The 18,035-nt window shown below is 40.5% G+C and overlaps 1 protein-coding gene across 3 annotated transcripts; it reads left to right on the top strand.

The window, feature by feature from the left end:
• Positions 1 to 5,932: 5,932 nt before the first annotated feature.
• Positions 5,933 to 15,904, top strand: LOC4349291 (uncharacterized). Of its 3 annotated transcripts, XR_010737087.1 has the most exons (10): positions 5,933 to 6,279; positions 7,044 to 7,241; positions 7,331 to 7,453; positions 8,098 to 8,135; positions 8,372 to 8,492; positions 9,236 to 11,167; positions 11,252 to 13,069; positions 13,190 to 13,323; positions 14,538 to 14,789; positions 15,430 to 15,904. XR_010737087.1 is itself a non-coding variant. In XM_026020848.2 (8 exons), the coding sequence occupies exons 1-8, from the start codon at positions 6,193 to 6,195 to the stop codon at positions 14,737 to 14,739; spliced, it is 4,737 nt and encodes a 1,578-aa protein (XP_025876633.1). In that variant the 5' UTR covers positions 5,933 to 6,192; the 3' UTR covers positions 14,740 to 14,790. The 3 variants fall into 3 exon arrangements, 1 of the variants encoding a protein (XP_025876633.1); XR_003238982.2 differs by having other exon boundaries at positions 9,236 to 13,069; XM_026020848.2 differs by lacking the exon at positions 15,430 to 15,904 and having other exon boundaries at positions 9,236 to 13,069; positions 14,538 to 14,790.
• The last annotated feature ends 2,131 nt before the right edge of the window (positions 15,905 to 18,035 follow it).

Here is an 18,035-nt window from a genome sequence, read left to right as displayed (position 1 = left end):
CTGATCACTTTGCTTTGTGTGAAGAAGGGAGAGTCCATCAGATTATGCAAACTGATGAACTGATGTAATAATCTTCCTCGACCACATGATACATGGTCCGTTTGACATTTTGCAGCTAGCATTGTGATGAATATCATCTCTGAATCTTCAATGGGTTCTTACGCACACGGCACTGATGCAGAGTTAACATAACTAGCTAGCTAGTTCCATCATGCTGGAGAGTGTGTCAGCACTAACGTTTCCTTCTCTGACCGGCTTTCTTTCTTTCTTCTCTGTCAACTAATTTCTCTCTTGCAAGATAGGATTATATCGCGCCGTCAGTTCAGATTTCAGAGGTCAGTCTATCTTCCATTATGCTTCCAAGAGACTCGAATTTCTTTCTCGCAAGTTGAAAATGAAATAAAGGGCGACAAGTTGTCCTGAAGTTAGAATAATGGTCACGGCCTATATGAAGTCTAGTGGTATATCGGTGAAGTCTGAACTCTGAAGACTTTCAGAAGCTACAGGTAATGATGCACATGGAGCCTGAAGATGTTGGAATGTGGCCTGGATAGATGATGGCAATCGTAACTTTGTTTGGATTACGCGATGTGTGGGTTGAGATGACAGTAAAGTAGTGCGATGCGGTGTGGTGCGTTTCAGTGCCCATTCGTTCAGTTTGAAATGATGAGATGAACTGACGACCATAGAGAAACATGAAGGCGTTATGCTTGCTTTCAGTCTCCACTATGCGTTTTTGGCAAAAGGAGAGTTTTTGATTCTATACACCGATACGTTGTTCAATGTGCTAAATTAATCTTTATAATTATGCATTTGTGGAGCGAATTCTTCTGAAGTAGTGAATGAGACGACTCTCCTCTCCACACATTGTGCACATACCTTTGGATGTTTGCTTGTATTGCTAATATAAATTCTGGGACATTCTCAGATCAGTGCAGCTTTCTGAGGAGCCTGACTCGCTGACATAGAGATGGGAGTCCTCAGCGGAGTATTCTCTCTGTCAGGGGAGTTCTCAGATCAGTGTCTTGTTCTTGGGAAGAATTCGCTTCTAGCACAAGCCAATTTGAAAGTCTTTGATGTCTCCTAGGTGCCGCTACTTTCTATGGTTGGTCGCTCTGAATAGGTGCTGGATGGCAGACCATCTTCGGAGCCACGGCCTGTCGCACCCTGATTGTTGTGTTCTCTATGATCAATGCGAGAAGACTATCGATCATCTTTTGGTCGCATGTGCAGAGTCTCATCAGCTGTGGTGGATTGCTCTTAGAGCGATTGGGCATTCAGACTGCTTGCTGATCAATGAATCCTCCTTTCACCTGTGGCTTTGCGACAGCCGGAGAAAGATGATCAAGGAACTCCATCAGGGGTTCGATACCATTGCAACCTTGGTAGCGTGGACAGTTTGGAAGAAAATAAACAATAGAGTCTTTAATCAGCAGAGCAGAACTTGGGCGGAGGTTGTAAGGGCCATGGCAGGCGAATCAGAACTCTGGCGTTTGGCCAAAGCAGTAATTCCTCCATTGATAGTTCCAACGGATGGAGCGGGGTCGCCAAATTTATCTAGAGAATAGGCTTTTGATCTTTGGTTTTCTTTATGTACTCTACCTCCCTGTTGTTTTCTTTTTTCGGTCTGCTTTGTACATAAACTTTATTCCTTCTTAATAAAATGGCACGCTCCTTACGTATTCCAAAAATTAAATTGCTAATATAAATTCAGTCTACATTTCACACGGAACAAAATCTGTCCCTTAATTAAAAGATTGCCTCCATTTCTTCAGGTCAGATGATGCAATCTTTAGATGTGATTTTAAAGTTCGGTTTGAATCAAAATCTCCATGATCTCTCCTAGTATATCTACCTACAGCTACTTCCTCAAGAGTCAAGCCACGACCAGAGATCGTGCATACGTTGATAGCTATATCTGACAGGGTTGAATCTAAGAGGATATAGATATAGATGAAGGTCGAACAGGTGGAGATGGAGGTGTTATCGCAGGATTGGCCGATTGGGTTACTGATGGATGTGACGGCGAGCACAGCCCGGCCCGGCCGGGTCGCCGTCGCCGGTCGTCACAGGTGGTTCAATTCTCCCCTGTCGCCTACTCTCTCCGTGTAAAAAAAAAAAAAAGACAAACCCCTTCCGTGTTCAACATTTGACCGTCCCTCTTATTTAAAAAAATATAAAAAAGTAAAAAGACAAGTCACGCATAAAGTATTAATCATGTTTTATCATCTAATAATAATGAAAATACTAATTATAAAAAAACTCATATAAGACGGACAGTCAAACGTTGGACACAAAAATTTAGGGTTTGTTTTTTTTTTTTTATAGAATGGAGGGAGTACGAGGCGAGGCTACGGATGATGACGCAGCGCGCGTGGCGCAGTGGGAGCGATTGCGGCGGTCACCCGGTGCGCCCCAACGCCCGACACTCGGCGCGTCGCTGAGATAGTATGATCTTGGCGTGTCATCGCCGGGGATCTGCCCTACCTAGCTCGCTTTGCCGATATGGCAAGTGTGGGATGTAACTAATAACTACCCAATTGTTTCCTAGCTAGCAGAAGTTACTGGCTAAATGCAGATAATGTTTTTGTGTTTTGGTTACTTCTAGATGTAAGATATTTTTGTCTGATAAAGTAGTACATGTTCTCTTATTTTCACTGTTTGTCCTAATAAAATATAAAACGTGTTTTTTTTACACAGTGCAGGGAGTAAATAAAGCACAACATATCGAGTTATTTGATTGTTTTTCTGGCCCATCCGTCTCCAGAAAAAAAAATCCCATTTTATAAGAAAGACAACTCGTCCACGTATATATAATCCATTAAGTGATAAAATAAACCTGACCTCTGCATCAACTAAACATATATTCAAAGGAAAAAGAAAGGGAAGAAACATAAGATAATATGAATGTATCACGCCCTGAAACAACGCCTTCAATAAGGATCCAAAGTTTGTTCGCTGATATTGTTCGAACCTACCAGAACAATTGGTATTGAATTTTTATCTAGTGACATATCTAGAATAACGGCTTCAACAAATAATTGACAAACGCTTACATTGTCAAAGCTAGATATATAAACCAGATAAGGGATTGATCACCTCGAAGATTCTTGCCAATGGATCACGATGCAACCTACCGCAAAATACTCCCTCCATCCTAAATATTTAACGCCGTTGATTTTTTTAAACATGTTTGACCATTCGTCTTATTCAAAAAATTTAAGTAATTATTAATTTTTTTCTATCATTTGATTAATTGTTATATATACTTTTATGTATACATATAGTTTTACATATTTCACAAAAGTTTTTGAATAAGACGAATGGTCAAACATATTTAAAAAAGTTAATGACGTCAAACATTTAGAGAAGAAGGAAGTATATAGCAATTGGTCACAACATATGCCCATCGTCTTCTGCCCACCAAAATATAACCAGAGAAGGACCACACTTGTGATCAGTCACAATTGCCAAGCCACCTTGAACCATCCTCGACCGATCTTCTCGATCGCAACGAATGTCATCCCCCGTGTGACTACCTTCGAATGATTGTCATTAGCTTATAGTAGGATTGGAGTTGAGTCATCCATCTAGAGAGGCACCATCCCTTCACTAACCTGTCACAATTGGATATATGCATGAGGCATGTCGTTAATAACTACTCATCCCTTTCATATTATAAGTCTGTCAGAGTTATGAATACCACATATCAAATAGTAGTTGACTAAATTTCGGCAGGACCCACCACATATCATATCTTATATGAAAACAACCTTCGGATATAGAAGGAGTTCCACATAAGGAAAGATAAATAGAGTTCTACATGGAAACGACAAGGATTACTCAGATTGTATCCATATTGGTTTCCCTAGTTCTACTTGGAAAAGGGAACACATATGGGTATAAATACAAGACCCTCTAGGAGGAGAGGGGGACGGAACAATAGATCAAGACACGAAACAATAAATCAACATACAAGCCAACATATGCCAAGACAAGACGCCGGATATCGACTTCAGAGATAAGCATGGCTAGTCCCCTACGGTGTCTATGGATATTGATAGGAGAGACATAGTGTTGTCTTTGATCTTGCCGGATGCGGATTCGAGGAGGAAGGCTACCCTGTTGTCGACTACGAGTCAGCACTTCAGACCGCCAAGTCGACAACAATTAAATAGGCTACCCCAAATATTGTGCTGGCGTGATTATGATGAATAAGAGCAACGACCGGCCTCGGCCAACAGGAGTAGGGTTATTACCTGACAATTCAGGGGTCCGAACCTATATAAAAATCCTCATCCCCATATTTTTTATTACAATCTCGCATATATCCTAGTACCAACGATCCCCATACTATGCAAATACCGGAATCGCGACATCAAACGTCGACAGTGGCGCGCCAGGTAGAAAAATAACAACACTTATAACACCAAATTAGTCTCATTACATCTAACATTGAACATATTTTGACAGTTTTCTTATTATGTGATAAAAATATTACTATGTTTTTCTATAAATTTAGTCAAACCTAATGAAATTTGAACAATATTGTAGATTGTTTGAAGTAGGGAGCAGATCATAGCGGCTAGGCTAAAAAATGCCTTTCTTTCAACAAACTAGATCCACTAACGTCAAGTAGGTGTAGAAAAAAAAAGGCCATATCACGAATAATGCCTGATGCATGTTATTTAAAACGGGAATGCTAGAGGACGGGATATCATCCCCCAACGGAATAGCTCTTCTCCAGAACGCGATTCTTATCCATACACTCACTCGCCGCCGTCGCCGTCCCCCGCCGCTGCCGCGCCCGTCCCCTGTCGCCTTCGCAGCCGCTGCCACCGCCACCGCCGCTGTGCCCGTCCCCCGTCGACGCCGCCACCGCCGCCGCGCCCATCCCCCACCGCCGCGGCGTCCGTCCCCCATCGACGCCGCCGCTGCCGCCGTGCCCATCCCCTATCGCCGCCGCACCCGTCCCCCGCTACCGCCGCCGTCGCCGCGCCCGTCCTCTGCCGCCGTTGTCGCCATCCTCGTTTGCAGGGGGCGACCGCGCGTGTCGGGGTGCTCCTCCCCCAACGGGATGCCCAGCTATATCCAGTAGGAATCACCTGATACCTGGTAGGTATCATCCGTTACCTTGCAAGTATCATGTGATACATGGTAGAAATCATCTGATACCTCGCGAGTATCACGCGATACGTGGTAGAAATCGTCTGATAAATGACAGGTATACCTCGTGAGTATCACGTGATACGTGGTTGAAATCATCTGATACCTAACAGGTTTCACATGATATCGAGATCATCTTGTTGTGTAGAATCGTCTGATACCTGATAGGTATCACACCTGATACCTACTCGAGATCAACCCGTTCGAAAACGGGATTCCGTTATATAGCAGCCCCCTATTTAAAAAGGAGAGAATTATGCACACAAATGTAAAACGAATTGTGTTTAGAGTCAACGGGAGTGATTATAACCTTTGCTCATTTTCTTTTGGCTAAGTAGTAGGACCTGTAAAAAGTACTCGTAACAAAAGCTGTAACGCGTGTCACCTAGCGTTGGGTAGAAAGTTGCAAACTTGCAAATGCACTGAGACGTTGTCGATGAGCAAAGGATCCGAATATTCGATCACTGCGCGATATGTGTAAAGAGCCAAAGATCAAATTAAGAGTAGCACTTCATAGTTCAGGTAATGGAATCCAAGTCCTTTCCTAAAGTTTCTCATTGCAATTTGAAAAGCAGAGGAGTGGCAAATGCAGTGGTAGTAGTACATGCCAAATAAACTGGATAAGGCAATATCGCCGAAGTGAACAAACACAAACAAAACTAACTACCAAAAAAAATCAAAATAAAAAAAACAAATGTTAATATTGGAGGAGAGAGAGAGGGGGGAAAATACTGCCCAAAAATGGGGAAGCGAAAACGAGGAGTTCGCGGCTCATTTGCTAAAAAAAGATGCCAACATCCTCACCGCCTCCTACGATTTCCTCGCCTCGGCGCCCCAATTCAATCCTCGGCTCCGCCTCGTCTCCGCATTCGCAGCTTGGCGGCCATGAATCGATGATCCGCACCGCACCGCGCCGCCGCGCGCGCGGAGGAGGGCGATCCGGGCGGCCCCGCTTTGGGGACGGGGGGTGATTCGGTGTCCGTTTGGGCGCGAATAGGTTTGGGGAATTGAGAGAGGGAGGGCGAGATGTCGACGGAGCTCGATCGTCGCGGCTCATCGGATCGGCTCCGCGAGCGGGTCAAGTTCAGGTTCTCCGGCTTCCGCGCCGTTCAGGTCAAATGTTTTTTTCTCTTTTCTTTTTTTTCCGCATTGAGCAGCGCTGCATTGTTGAGCGATTCGTAGGAGATCAGTCTATCCGGGGAATAGCGATGAATGTACGACCCTATGTCGTGGTCTGTTGCGAGATTGAGCATTTTACTATCGATAATGGTCAATTGTTGTGTGAAATTTACTAGAAAAAAATCAATGTTGTGACTGGTGCTAATGCGTTGAACAGTTTTATTACAACACGCATTGCTTGTAAGTAAAAGAAATGTATATGGAATACTTTCCCTCCTTAGCCATGCTGTTTTGTTTTGATTCGGCAAGAGAATGCGACGATATTTGTTTTAGATGAAAGGTCAGTGTAATGATGATCGTGGAAAGTTGGGATGGACCTTTAATCTGATTATGCATCATGGGGTGTTCTCAAGAAAATATGTATCGCGAGGTTGTGGGAGGTTAAATTAGTACGATGTGGGAGGCAAGTTACTTTATGAGCATTTTTTGCAGGCTCCAAATATGTAAGGTCATCTTTGGTAAGTGGTGACAATTCTTTTCTCAAATATGATATTCCTAATGTAACTATGATAGTTTGAATAGAAAAGGGACATCCAGGTTTCAACATTTCTGCTAAGTTCATGTAACTATTTTTCTAGTAGCAATTTCATCGAGTGTGACTTGGTGTGCACAACAATGAGTGTACTTGAGTACCGGTGCAAAATGGAAGACATATGTTTCTTTCCCGATGACATTTCTTATTCCCGATTTGTCAGCAGGTTCCAGTAGTATCAGACAGGCTGATGCTTTCAATAGTTGCAGTGGACACTGGAAAAACAATTGCCAAGTCCACTAAAGCCGCTGCACTTAGTGGAGCCTGTCAATGGCCTGATTCCATCCTGGAATCAATTTGGTTTTCCCAAGATCAAGTGTCTGAAGAATTTCAGGAGTGTCAGTGCAGGTTTGTTGTTTCCATGGTATGGCTATTGTTCGCATGAACTTGCCTTCCCGATTTGCATTTATGCACTGTACTGTTGTTTTACTAATAACAAATCTTATGTTATAGGGATCAACAAACAGTGGTATCCTCGGGGAAGTTTTCCTAAATCTGACTAACTATCTTAGTTCATTAGAATCTACTGCTATCTCTTTGCCACTGAAGAGATGCGATTCTGGAACAATTCTACAGGTAGATTTTAGTTAACCATACTTGTTTTCTTCTAGATATTTCTAATTACATCTTTCCCCATATGATTATTTTGTTTTATTCCTAGTAGTAACATAATGCCAGCTCATTTGGATTTTCCCAAAAGAGAAGTTTTTCACATGATCCTCTCTTTCAGATATGCTTTTTAGTCCATCTAACTGTAATTCAAACTAAACCATGTGAAGTTCCCTACAGTTGATAGTTCTCTAATAAAGCTCCTTTCATGTTCTGTACTTCTGTTTGTTGACCTAGCATATAAGCTATTTGGTTGTTGGATTTTCAAAAATGGGACTGCTATTGGGCAGTCGTGTATGTGTTGTACATACCTGTGAGTTTTCTTCTTTTGTTTCTAACAAGAAAGTTGCAATGCAAAACATTTTGGCTTTTGAGATGCTCACTTCATGTGCTAGCTGACTGGTATGAACCACCTATTGTTATATGAGATGCCACAAGTTCTACTGCCATCGGGGTGCTGGGTTTGAGGGACTTTCTAATGGCAGCTTATATACTATATTTCGTTTCTTGCTTGAATCACCCACCCACAACCAACCCCCCAAAAGGTGGTTGACAAGTAATTTTCCCCATGTGTACCACTTATGATGATCTCCAATGTTTCTCATGTGCAGCTTAACATTCAATGTCTTGGAGCAAAGTCTAAAACAAGGTAACTGAATCTCTTTTATATTCTTTTAGGGGATGTTAGTAATGCCTTTTATTACTCCAGTTGATTCAGCAAACATCTGTATCTTAGGTCTTTAGTGGTCACTAAGTTGATAGCCTTAACTGTCACTATTTCTTGTTTATTGACAGCTCATAAAACTTGTTTTTCTGTTTCATCTTGGCATTATATGGCAATGTGAAATAATGGAATGAACTATCTCCTCGTTTTGATGATTGTAGTCGAACCAATGATGATACAGAGTGCACATCAGATGGCTTTGACAGCATGCTGAATAGGACTACTCATTCTTTGTCAGGAAATGACTTAGGTGGTTCTTATCAAGATGAAGCTGGAAATAGGGTATAATTCCCTTACTCAAAACTCATTAATGCCAATTCTTTTTAAGCAATATTATGTTGGGGGACAACTAAAGCTTACATGTTTTGTGTGAGTTAGTCCAGATATACTAGAAACTAGAAGAGCCACAAAATGTAGTGATAATGTTTGGATGAGACTCTACATAGCACAGATTGCAGGAGCTCCCGGTGTGGTGCTCAACAGCCCGCATTTGATTCTCTCCAAAGTCCAAACTAAGTCTTTATACACCAAATCAATACCCTTCTTAAAAAAGCCATCGACACTAAGTCCCTCCTTAATGTCCCACTTTTTATACACTGTTTAGATGCCCTAAAAATATATTATTTTTTTGCTTGAACAGTCATATCCATTGATGAGCAGCAGGTTTGACCAAAATAGTTTTTTTTTATAAGCTGAAAATAAGAGCTAGTCTTGTTATAGCTAATATGCTGCTCTTTATCTGTCCCATCTTCGAATGCGGATAGAAAGGATCTATTACAAAATTTGCATCCATAATCTTCTTACATCTTACATTTTCAAAGCACACTTTCATTAGACTTAGTGATAGCTTCGATTGTCAGCTATCTTGTTATTGGATTTCAGTGCCTGCCTGCCGCTATGCTTTCCATATTATCTTTATAATGTAACTACTTCCGTATGTTCAAAAGAGCCTATTGTGTTTTGTACTCTTCTTTCTTACGTACTATGTGTAAATGGCTAAATGTGGACTGCATACATGATTTCAGGATGCAAGTTTGTCAGCATCAAGGTCTTATTCTGGAGATAGTACCACTGATAGAACAAACATGCCTCCTAGTGACAACTTGAATGATGAATTGAATACGCAGAGGCATAATTTTGCTAGTCCAGATGCCATCCATGTTAGTGCAGATCATGTTGACGAGGCCAGTAGATCAAACAATTCATCATTCAGTTCTCAAACTCCATCTCGAAACATGCTGCAGGGTAATAATGCACAACCATCTGCAAGTGATCTTTCTCAGTTATCATCAGGGGTATCTCATGCATCCAAAGATGTCCTTGAAAATGCTGAAGAGACAATTGATGAACTACGTGGTGAGGCAAAAATGTGGCAGAGGAAAACTCGCAAACTCAAACAAGGTCTAGAGACATTGAAGAAAGTAAGTACTGACAAATCTAAGCAACGTTCTGAGCAAGATCTGGAAAAAATGTGGCAGAGAAAAACTCGCAAACTGAAACAAGGTCTAGAGACATTGAAGAAAGAATGTGCTGACAAATCTAAGCAACAGTCTGAGCTAGAGCTGGAACTTTCTATTTCAATTTCTGAGCGAGATTCCCTAAGGCAAGAAATTGAAGAACTGAAACGTTCTTTGGAAGAGGTAACTGCACGCCAAACTATTTCACGAAGTCCCAGATCTGGGGATGCGATTGAGCTCCAGAAAGAAGTGGAAGATGATGTGCAGTTTCTGAAAGAATCGAATGCAAGCTTAGCAACCCAACTGAATAAGGCCCAAGAGGCCAACATAGAGCTTGTTTCTATCCTTCAAGAATTGGAAGAAACAATAGAAGTTCAGAGAGCGGAGATTTCTAACCTTTCTCATACAAGTGATTTGATAGATCATGAGGTCTCCCCAAATAATCTGTTAATTCAAGAAGATGTGGAATGGGCTAGAAAAGTGTCACTAAAAGAAGATGAAATTCTGATGTTGAGGGAAAAAATAGATCGTATGCTTCATGTAGAAAATCCAAACGGTGAAGGTTCTGGTGCTATTTATCTTGAATTGGAAAAGGAAAATGATTTCTTGAAGGTCAAAATACAAGAACTCGAGAAGGACTGTTCTGAATTAACTGATGAAAATCTGGAGCTTATATACAAGTTGAAAGAAGTAAGTGAAGTAGCCAAAGGAGAGGATCCTTCTGTTCCTAACAGTGAGGAAGTGTCCAGTGAGGGTGATCTTTCTGACAGATTGACATCTAAGGTAAAATATCTAGAGACAAAATGTGCTGATCTTGAGTTGAAGTTGATTAGTTTTAGGTCTGAGTCGAGTGAACTAGAAGAAAAGCTCCAAAAAAGCCAAGAGGAGCTAAAAGACAGAATTCTTGAACTATCTGATCTGAGAGATAAGCTTAGTGGTTTTCACGCCTTGGAGATGGAGGAAGGAGACACTGATAGTGCAAAATCTTACAAATTGAAAAGTGAAAAACTCGATGAAAATGATAACAAAACCGAATTAGATGCTCTGAGGAGTACAGTTCTACTAAAAGAACAGGAAATAGAGAGCTTGCAGCATTCTAAAAAGGAAATGGAGAGCTTCATATCTGAAATTATGAACGAGAAGAATAAATTGGAGGAACTTTTAGAAGAATCACTTAAAGAATGTAGCATCACTGCAGCTTGCTTGGATGAAATGCGAGAAGAACTCCTCCTTCTCACCAGCAGCATAGATTCCCATGTTTCCACCAACAACGTTCTCGAAACAAAGATTACGGAGCTTGAAAGCTGCAAAGTTAATCTAGAGTTGCATATATCAAAGCTGGAACATGAAAATGTAGAGCTGTCAGAGTTCATATCTGGACTAGAGTCTCAGTTGACCTATCTGGCAAATGAAAAGGAGTTAAGCATGCTACAAATGGATGAGTCTAGATCACTTATCACAAACCTTAAAGATGAACTAGAACAAGTGGAAGCTCAAAAGGTGGAACTGAAGCTACAAATGGATGAGTCTAGATCACTTATCACAAACCTTAAAGACGAACTAGAACAAGTGGAAGCTCAAAAGGTGGAACTGAAGCTACAAATGGATGAGTCTAGATCACTTATCACAAACCTTAAAGATGAACTAGAACAAGTGGAAGCTCAAAAGGTGGAATTGAAGGAAAACCAGCTAGAATCACACAGAAGGTTGTCAGAAGTACAAGAGGATTCAGAGGCCCTAAGAAGGTCAAATGCAAAACTGCAGGCTACAGTTGATCATGTTGTTGAAGAATGCAAATCTCTGCAGACTCTGACAGCTGATCTAAAGAAGCAGAAGCTGGAAGTGCATGGGTATGCTTCACATCTGGAGCAGGAATTGGAGCAGTCAAAAAGAAAGACCATGGATTTCTGCAAAACGTTGGAGTCCCTAGAGGCAAAACTTTCTTCACTTCAGGAAGACATATCTTTGAAAGAGCAATCGTTGCTTTCAGAGCTGGAGAATATATTCCAAGAGCACAAGGAGCATGAAGAAAGGATAGATCGTGTACATTTACTTTTAAACAAGATTGAGAAAGAAAAGACTGTTGAATTAAGCAATCTTGAGAGGGAGGTTATTAGTCTTACTGCACAGTTATCTTCAACAGAAGAGGAGCGAGAAAGTTCCACATTGGATACCATCCGTGAGGTTTCCATCCTTCGAGCAGACAAGGCTAAACTTGAGGCTAATCTTGAAGATGTCAATGCACAGATGATACATTACGAGTCTCAATTGGAAGATCTGCGGGAGTCTAAAACCAAGATTAAAGACCTAGTTGACTCACTTAATGCATCCAAACAGAATGAGGAAATGCTCACTACAGATGTTGACAATATGAGAAGATCGATAGAAGCTGCTAGATCCAATGAAGATAACTTAAGGAAAACTTTGTGTGAACTAGAATTGAAATCCAAATCCAGTGATTATGAGAAACAGCAGATAATTGAAGAAATTTCTGTACTGAAAATCCAGGTCCACAAAATAGCAGGCCTCCAAGATGAAGTTCTTACATTACAAAGTTCTCTTGATGAAGCTAAGTTTGAGAAAGGGAAGTTGGAAGGGCTGATTCAATCATTGTCTGAAGAATGTGAAGAACTAAAGGCACAAAAGGGGATGTTAACAGACAAGGTCTCATGTATGCAGGACACTTTGAATGCTGCCAATGAAGGAAAACAAATTGAAATCTCTGCACAAACAAAGCTTGTGATGCTAGGAGATGAACCACCAGTTAAGGAAACATCAGATGTACTTGAAGCTGAGCTAAAAAGTGAACTAAGTATTATCAGGGGAGCTAACAGTGAATACCAACAAAAAATATATTCTCTTCAAGAGGAAAATGAGGATCTCACAAGGAGAAATCAGCTTATGGAGAAGGAGCTTGACCTGAAGACAAGCCAAAACAAAGATGAAAATACCAATAAACAGGTGAGCCTCCAAGATGAAGTTCTTATGTTACAAAGTTCTCTTGATGAAGCTAAGTTTGAAAACGGGAAGTTGGAAGGGCTACTTCAATCATTATCTGAAGAATGTGAAGAACTAAAGGCACAAAAGGGGATGTTAACAGACAAGGTCTCATGTATGCAGGACACTTTGAATGCTGCCAATGAAGGAAAACAAATTGAAATCTCTGCACAAACAAAGCTTGTGATGCTAGGAGATGAACCACCAGTTAAGGAAACATCAGATGTACTTGAAGCTGAGCTAAAAAGTGAACTAAGTATTATCAGGGGAGCTAACAGTGAATACCAACAAAAAATACATTCTCTTCAAAAGGAAAATGAGGATCTCACAAGGAGAAATCAGCTTATGGAGAAGGAGCTTGACCTGAAGACAAGCCAAAACAAAGATGAAAATACCAATAAACAGGTGAGCCATTTAAATATAATCAACTGTGGAAATCTCTATGCCTGTAGAGAACCAGTTTTAAAACAGGGTAAAGTACATCAAATGTGATAAACTCAATCAGCTGTTTTCTTATTGTTTTAGGGTAATGATGCTAATGAAAATGGAGATTCTCCAGTTAATGAGGTCCCAGAGCTTCAGTCAAAGATCCAATTACTGGAAACTAGGCTTGCTGAGGCACTGGAGGAAAATAAATTGTATAGAGGACAACTGAAGAGGTACAGTGATTCATCATATCTACACGCCTTGTCCTTCTGACAATTTTTACTAGCAAAATGCGTTGTCCACCAGATATCATTTGCTATCCCTTGCATACCAAAGTCCTGTTTAGGCCCCAGGTTCTGACTCATCAGAGCTATGGGCTGTCGTCCTTAATAATAACAGCAATGATACTTTATGGAGTAGTATGTGTCATACAAACTAAGGACTATGTCAACAAATAGTTTTTGGATCTGAAGTCAGTATGGATCAGTAAACACTGGCGGATAAGTCATATCTAAATCTTTGGCTAGAATAAATAAAGAAGTACTGTCGAGAAGATAAACTAATTAGTGCTAAGCAACAGCTCTAAAGAAATTGAAGCTTTACTCTTGTGAAAAAAGAAGATACATTTTTCTCAGCATCATGATTTAACAAGTCCATGTATGAACTTGAAACATAACCTTTATGATCCGTAAGCATAGCTGAAACAATGTGTGTAGCTATATTTTTTAGAAGACCAGAAGAACTCTCTCCGTTCCATTAAGGTTGTGTGCAACAATATATGCAATTATATTCTTTAGAAGTGGGGGCAGGATTACTCCCTCCATTCCATTAAGGTTGTGTGCAACTATATGTGTACAACATCACATGAGCAAAATTACACGTGAACTATACGTGCTTTTTTTTTTTGGTTTCATGATGATTCATAATCTGGCTCATGTGTTATTATACTTGCTGTAAGTATCTTTTCGAGTTCAGGCAATATAGAACATAGCCATGACATGCTGTAGAATTGAATTGTGAGCACGTGCTGAAATGATAGTACTTATTGTTGACCACGAATGACCATCCAATCCGTGAAGATCTTTTTGGGGGACTAATTCTAATGCCTAATTACTCCTGTATTGTTCTACCCCTAGTAACAAATTCTTATAGCTCACCAAAATGAATTATTTTAATTGATTCTTAAGAACAACAGATGGAGATTTCGTAATAAGCTGAGAGCTGCTTCAATCTTTTACAGAAACTCTTGTTTGTTGTAATCTTGTTTTCAATCTGCTATGCACAGACTTGATTTAATAAGATTATGGCTTTGTGCATCTTTTGATGCAGAGCCTGTGAGATTTTCTTCTATATCTAAATAATATCTCACCAAAATGTTTCAATGACCCGATTAGTGATATTGCGACCTTCCAAAGGATCATTTTCTCTTTTTCTTTATCATCTACAGTCCAATGCCAGAGGGGAAATCTGCTAGTAAGGATGGCAAAGAGAATGATGATGACAAGATATCACAACTAGAGTCAGAGCTGAAAGATATGCAAGAACGGTTACTCAACGTGAGCTTGCAGTATGCAGAAGTAGAGGCGCAGCGTGAAGAATTAGTAATGGAGCTCAAAACAGCAAATGCAAAAAAGGGACGGTGGTTCTAGTGAGATAGGGAACTACTGCGTGCCATAATCGTAAGGCCCACACAGTACAGGTACTCCATGTATTCTCTAGCTTCTCACTTCTCAGAAATCTGAATATGTGCAATTACAATTTGGAAAGATAGCATTAACATGAATGTTCAATGTAAGTTTATGACTGATGAATATTTTCCACCATTTAACATGTACCTTATATTGTGCTATCAAACATATCTCAGCAGATGCAGTATTTGAAGGATAGCATCAATGTGGGTGCATGATACAGTGTTGATACAATTTAAACATAATTTTGCAAAGATGTATTATGCATCACCTAAAATGAGCCAAGTCATTATCAGGATTTGCAGGCCGGCTTACAACTTATTCATGAACTGTATGTCTGTACATGAGGAAGTTACCCCTACAAATTACTCTTGTAGCATAGCACTATGAATATATGGACCCATAATTTAGTGATTCATCCCATATTATTATGTTGACCTTGGAAAGCTAGTAGATTTTCTCAAATAATTCGTAGCCATAGATTTACACCATTAATCAGCTCAACAATATCATGAATGCTGGTGGTAAGGAAATCCCTTGTCCATGCAGGAAACACTGTTAATTCTGTACTTATCCACCCAAATAGGTGAGTACTGCAAGACAGTATTATGTGACCCTGTCCATTTAACAACACGGTTGTGTAATTTTCAGGAAGAATGAAATCAATTTGGCGGCTACAAATTGCAAGAAGCTGAATAATTGCAAGCAAGTGCAGAACTAAATGATGTCCCCTGACTGTACTAAAGGCTCTACCCCAAAGAGTAGAGGACTGTAAATTTGGCTGAGGCCCTGGTGAACAGTGGAGATTCTCACTGCAAGGTTAAGAAATAACTCATTTTTGACCAATCACTGTAAGTTAGAGTAAAATTATTGGTTCATATGACCACTGGAATCACCCTGGCCTTTATGCAGGTCCAACCTAATATCCTAATTGTTGATAAGTGTAGCTTTTTTTTGGGTGAATTATGTGTAAGAAGTAGGTAGCATATAGTTCATCTCACTCTACACTTTGTAGGCTATTGTTTTTTTCACGTATATATACACACTCGATTCTTTGTTCCAGCAATTACTGATCTTCTGGCCAAGGATATAGCGACTGAATAAAAGCTACCAATTTTCTTGTTCTTGTGCTCAAGTAAAGCATGGTTCATCCGTTATTGGAGAGCATGAATAATCAGTCTCATGTGCGCCTGGGTTTTTTCTAAACCGTTGTTTAAACGCAGGAATTTTACATGAATATAGTATGAAGTTTACATATAATATCTAGTTCCTGCAAGAATTTTACCTCTCATGGTAATTTTAGACAAAGCAGTTCAATCATTGTATAGCCCAAACTACGATTTTTATTATTGTTATCATCATTTGTGATGCCAAACAACGACAGTTGTGGATGTTGCCATGTTGAGAACATCGCAATCTGCAGAAGGAATCGAATGCTCTGTATTTGCCTGGACTGGATGTCACCTGGTTTGCTTGCAGAAAATATCGACCGTGCTGGGAGAAAAGGATTGTCTTTTGTCTTTGGTTTATTATGCTAGTACTAGTACTATTTCTCAATTTTGTCAGTGATGGCCGTGACGGCGATCGTTGTCGCCTGGCCCTTCTTGGCATTGTGCATTCCTGCTCCTGTCAACGGCTGACCATGTGGTGCCTGATCCATTTGAAGTACAAAGGATGTGGGAATTTGTCATTCGTGCAAATATGTAGCAGTAATGAACACAAATTGAGTTTGTTGGTTAGAATTCTGAAAGTCTGCCTCAATTTCAATATACATTTGATGACATTTAACGGTTGTATGGACCTTAAATGCACATGGATGTTTTGCCTCCTTTTGCATATCAACATTGAACAGCAACATGACGAGCAAGGTAGGGAACGGTGGTTTGTTGGTAGGTCGTGTCATCGTGCCTAGTACGCTAAACTCCAGCCTCCAGGCTGTAGGTAGGCTCATTTAAGCAACCGAAACAATTTGTGGGTAAAACTTACTCTAAAATTATGTTTCAAAATTTGAATTTTGGCTACAGCTGATAAGCCAATAATCAGATGATAAAAGCCTTGATACTTTGCCCACTGCTACATTTTGCAATGAAATAGTGGAGCCTCTAGCATTGATCTTGCAAAAGCTTGACGTTTAACAGATGGTGGTTATAATACACAAATCATTTTTGACGGAGACAGGAAATACATGAAACTGAAGATGAATCGGTCGTGTAAGTGACGAAAGATGAAATAAGATGGCTCAAATTGGGTTTGCTTCCTTTTTTTTGCGAACGCGCAAAAGAATTGCACGTCAATATATTATCAGGAAAAGAGTTTTTGTTGCACAAAGCAATCAGCCAGACTGGCTTATGCCTAAAGGGGGTGGGGAACTTGAAGCTAGGAACTACTACGACGGTTAAAAACGCAACTCCAAATAGCGGGACGGGGCAGAGCCACGCTACACTCCCAAGAAATCCCAAAAAAAGTAACGCCGGCTAAAGACCACAGCTGGCCCTCCGAGCGGATGGACTCCAGAACCACTGCGATCAAAGCGAGCGCGGAGTTGAAAATCCTGGAGTTCCGTTCCTTCCACAGCTGCCAGGAGACTAGGAGTACCAAGGAGTCGAAGCCGCTGCGGAGGTGCTCAGGTAAACATACCCTGGAGGATGACCACCAATCCTAGAGCCAGCTGCCACGAGGGGGAGAGAGGGCAGCCCAGAAATTGGGTTTGCTTCCATTGGAGCTGTCACTGTCCACCATCTTGAATATTTTGCAAATGACAAATTGGCAAATCCTATAACTGGACTTGTGATGTTATGGAAATGTAGTAATCCAATCAACCACCAAACCCTCTATCCAATTAACTTGACAATTTGATTATATTATAATCTGGAGGGGCAGGTGGGGAAGAAGGCAATGATTCTTGCCCCCTTTTGCCACCAGAGGAGGAGACTTCTTTCTCAATTTCAGGTTTGCTGTCTCTAACTGCATATTTGTGTCATATATATAGACAAATCCTAATGATGATGTACTTGGGAATAATACTTAGCTGGACTTATAATTTCTCCAGCTAAAGTTGGTGGTTGATTATATTCCCCCAGCTTGATTACAACGAAGTTTTAAATTTGATCCCTTTTTCTGATGCTTCCCTCTAATTTTGCCTCTTAACCTACCATGCTGGAATTAACAACGTGCAAGGCGTGTTTTAGAGAAATGAAATAACAAGATGCCTCGCAACCATTTCTTGATCAAAGAGCCAAGTTGTTCTTGCTGCAGAA

The sequence above is a fragment of the Oryza sativa genome, chromosome 10, assembly GCF_034140825.1.
Source record: "Oryza sativa Japonica Group chromosome 10, ASM3414082v1".
Taxonomy (NCBI): domain Eukaryota; kingdom Viridiplantae; phylum Streptophyta; class Magnoliopsida; order Poales; family Poaceae; genus Oryza; species Oryza sativa.
This window is presented reverse-complemented; position numbering and strand designations above follow the sequence as displayed.

Bases quoted from the DNA above. Each gene is read 5' to 3' on its own strand.
- LOC4349291 (XM_026020848.2), top strand. From the start codon at position 6,193: ATGTCGACGGAGCTCGATCGTCGCGGCTCATCGGATCGGCTCCGCGAG. The intron at 7,454-8,097 runs GTAGATTTTAGT...TCTCATGTGCAG, and splicing joins ATTCTGGAACAATTCTACAG to CTTAACATTCAATGTCTTGG. The intron at 13,070-13,189 runs GTGAGCCATTTA...TTATTGTTTTAG, and splicing joins ATGAAAATACCAATAAACAG to GGTAATGATGCTAATGAAAA.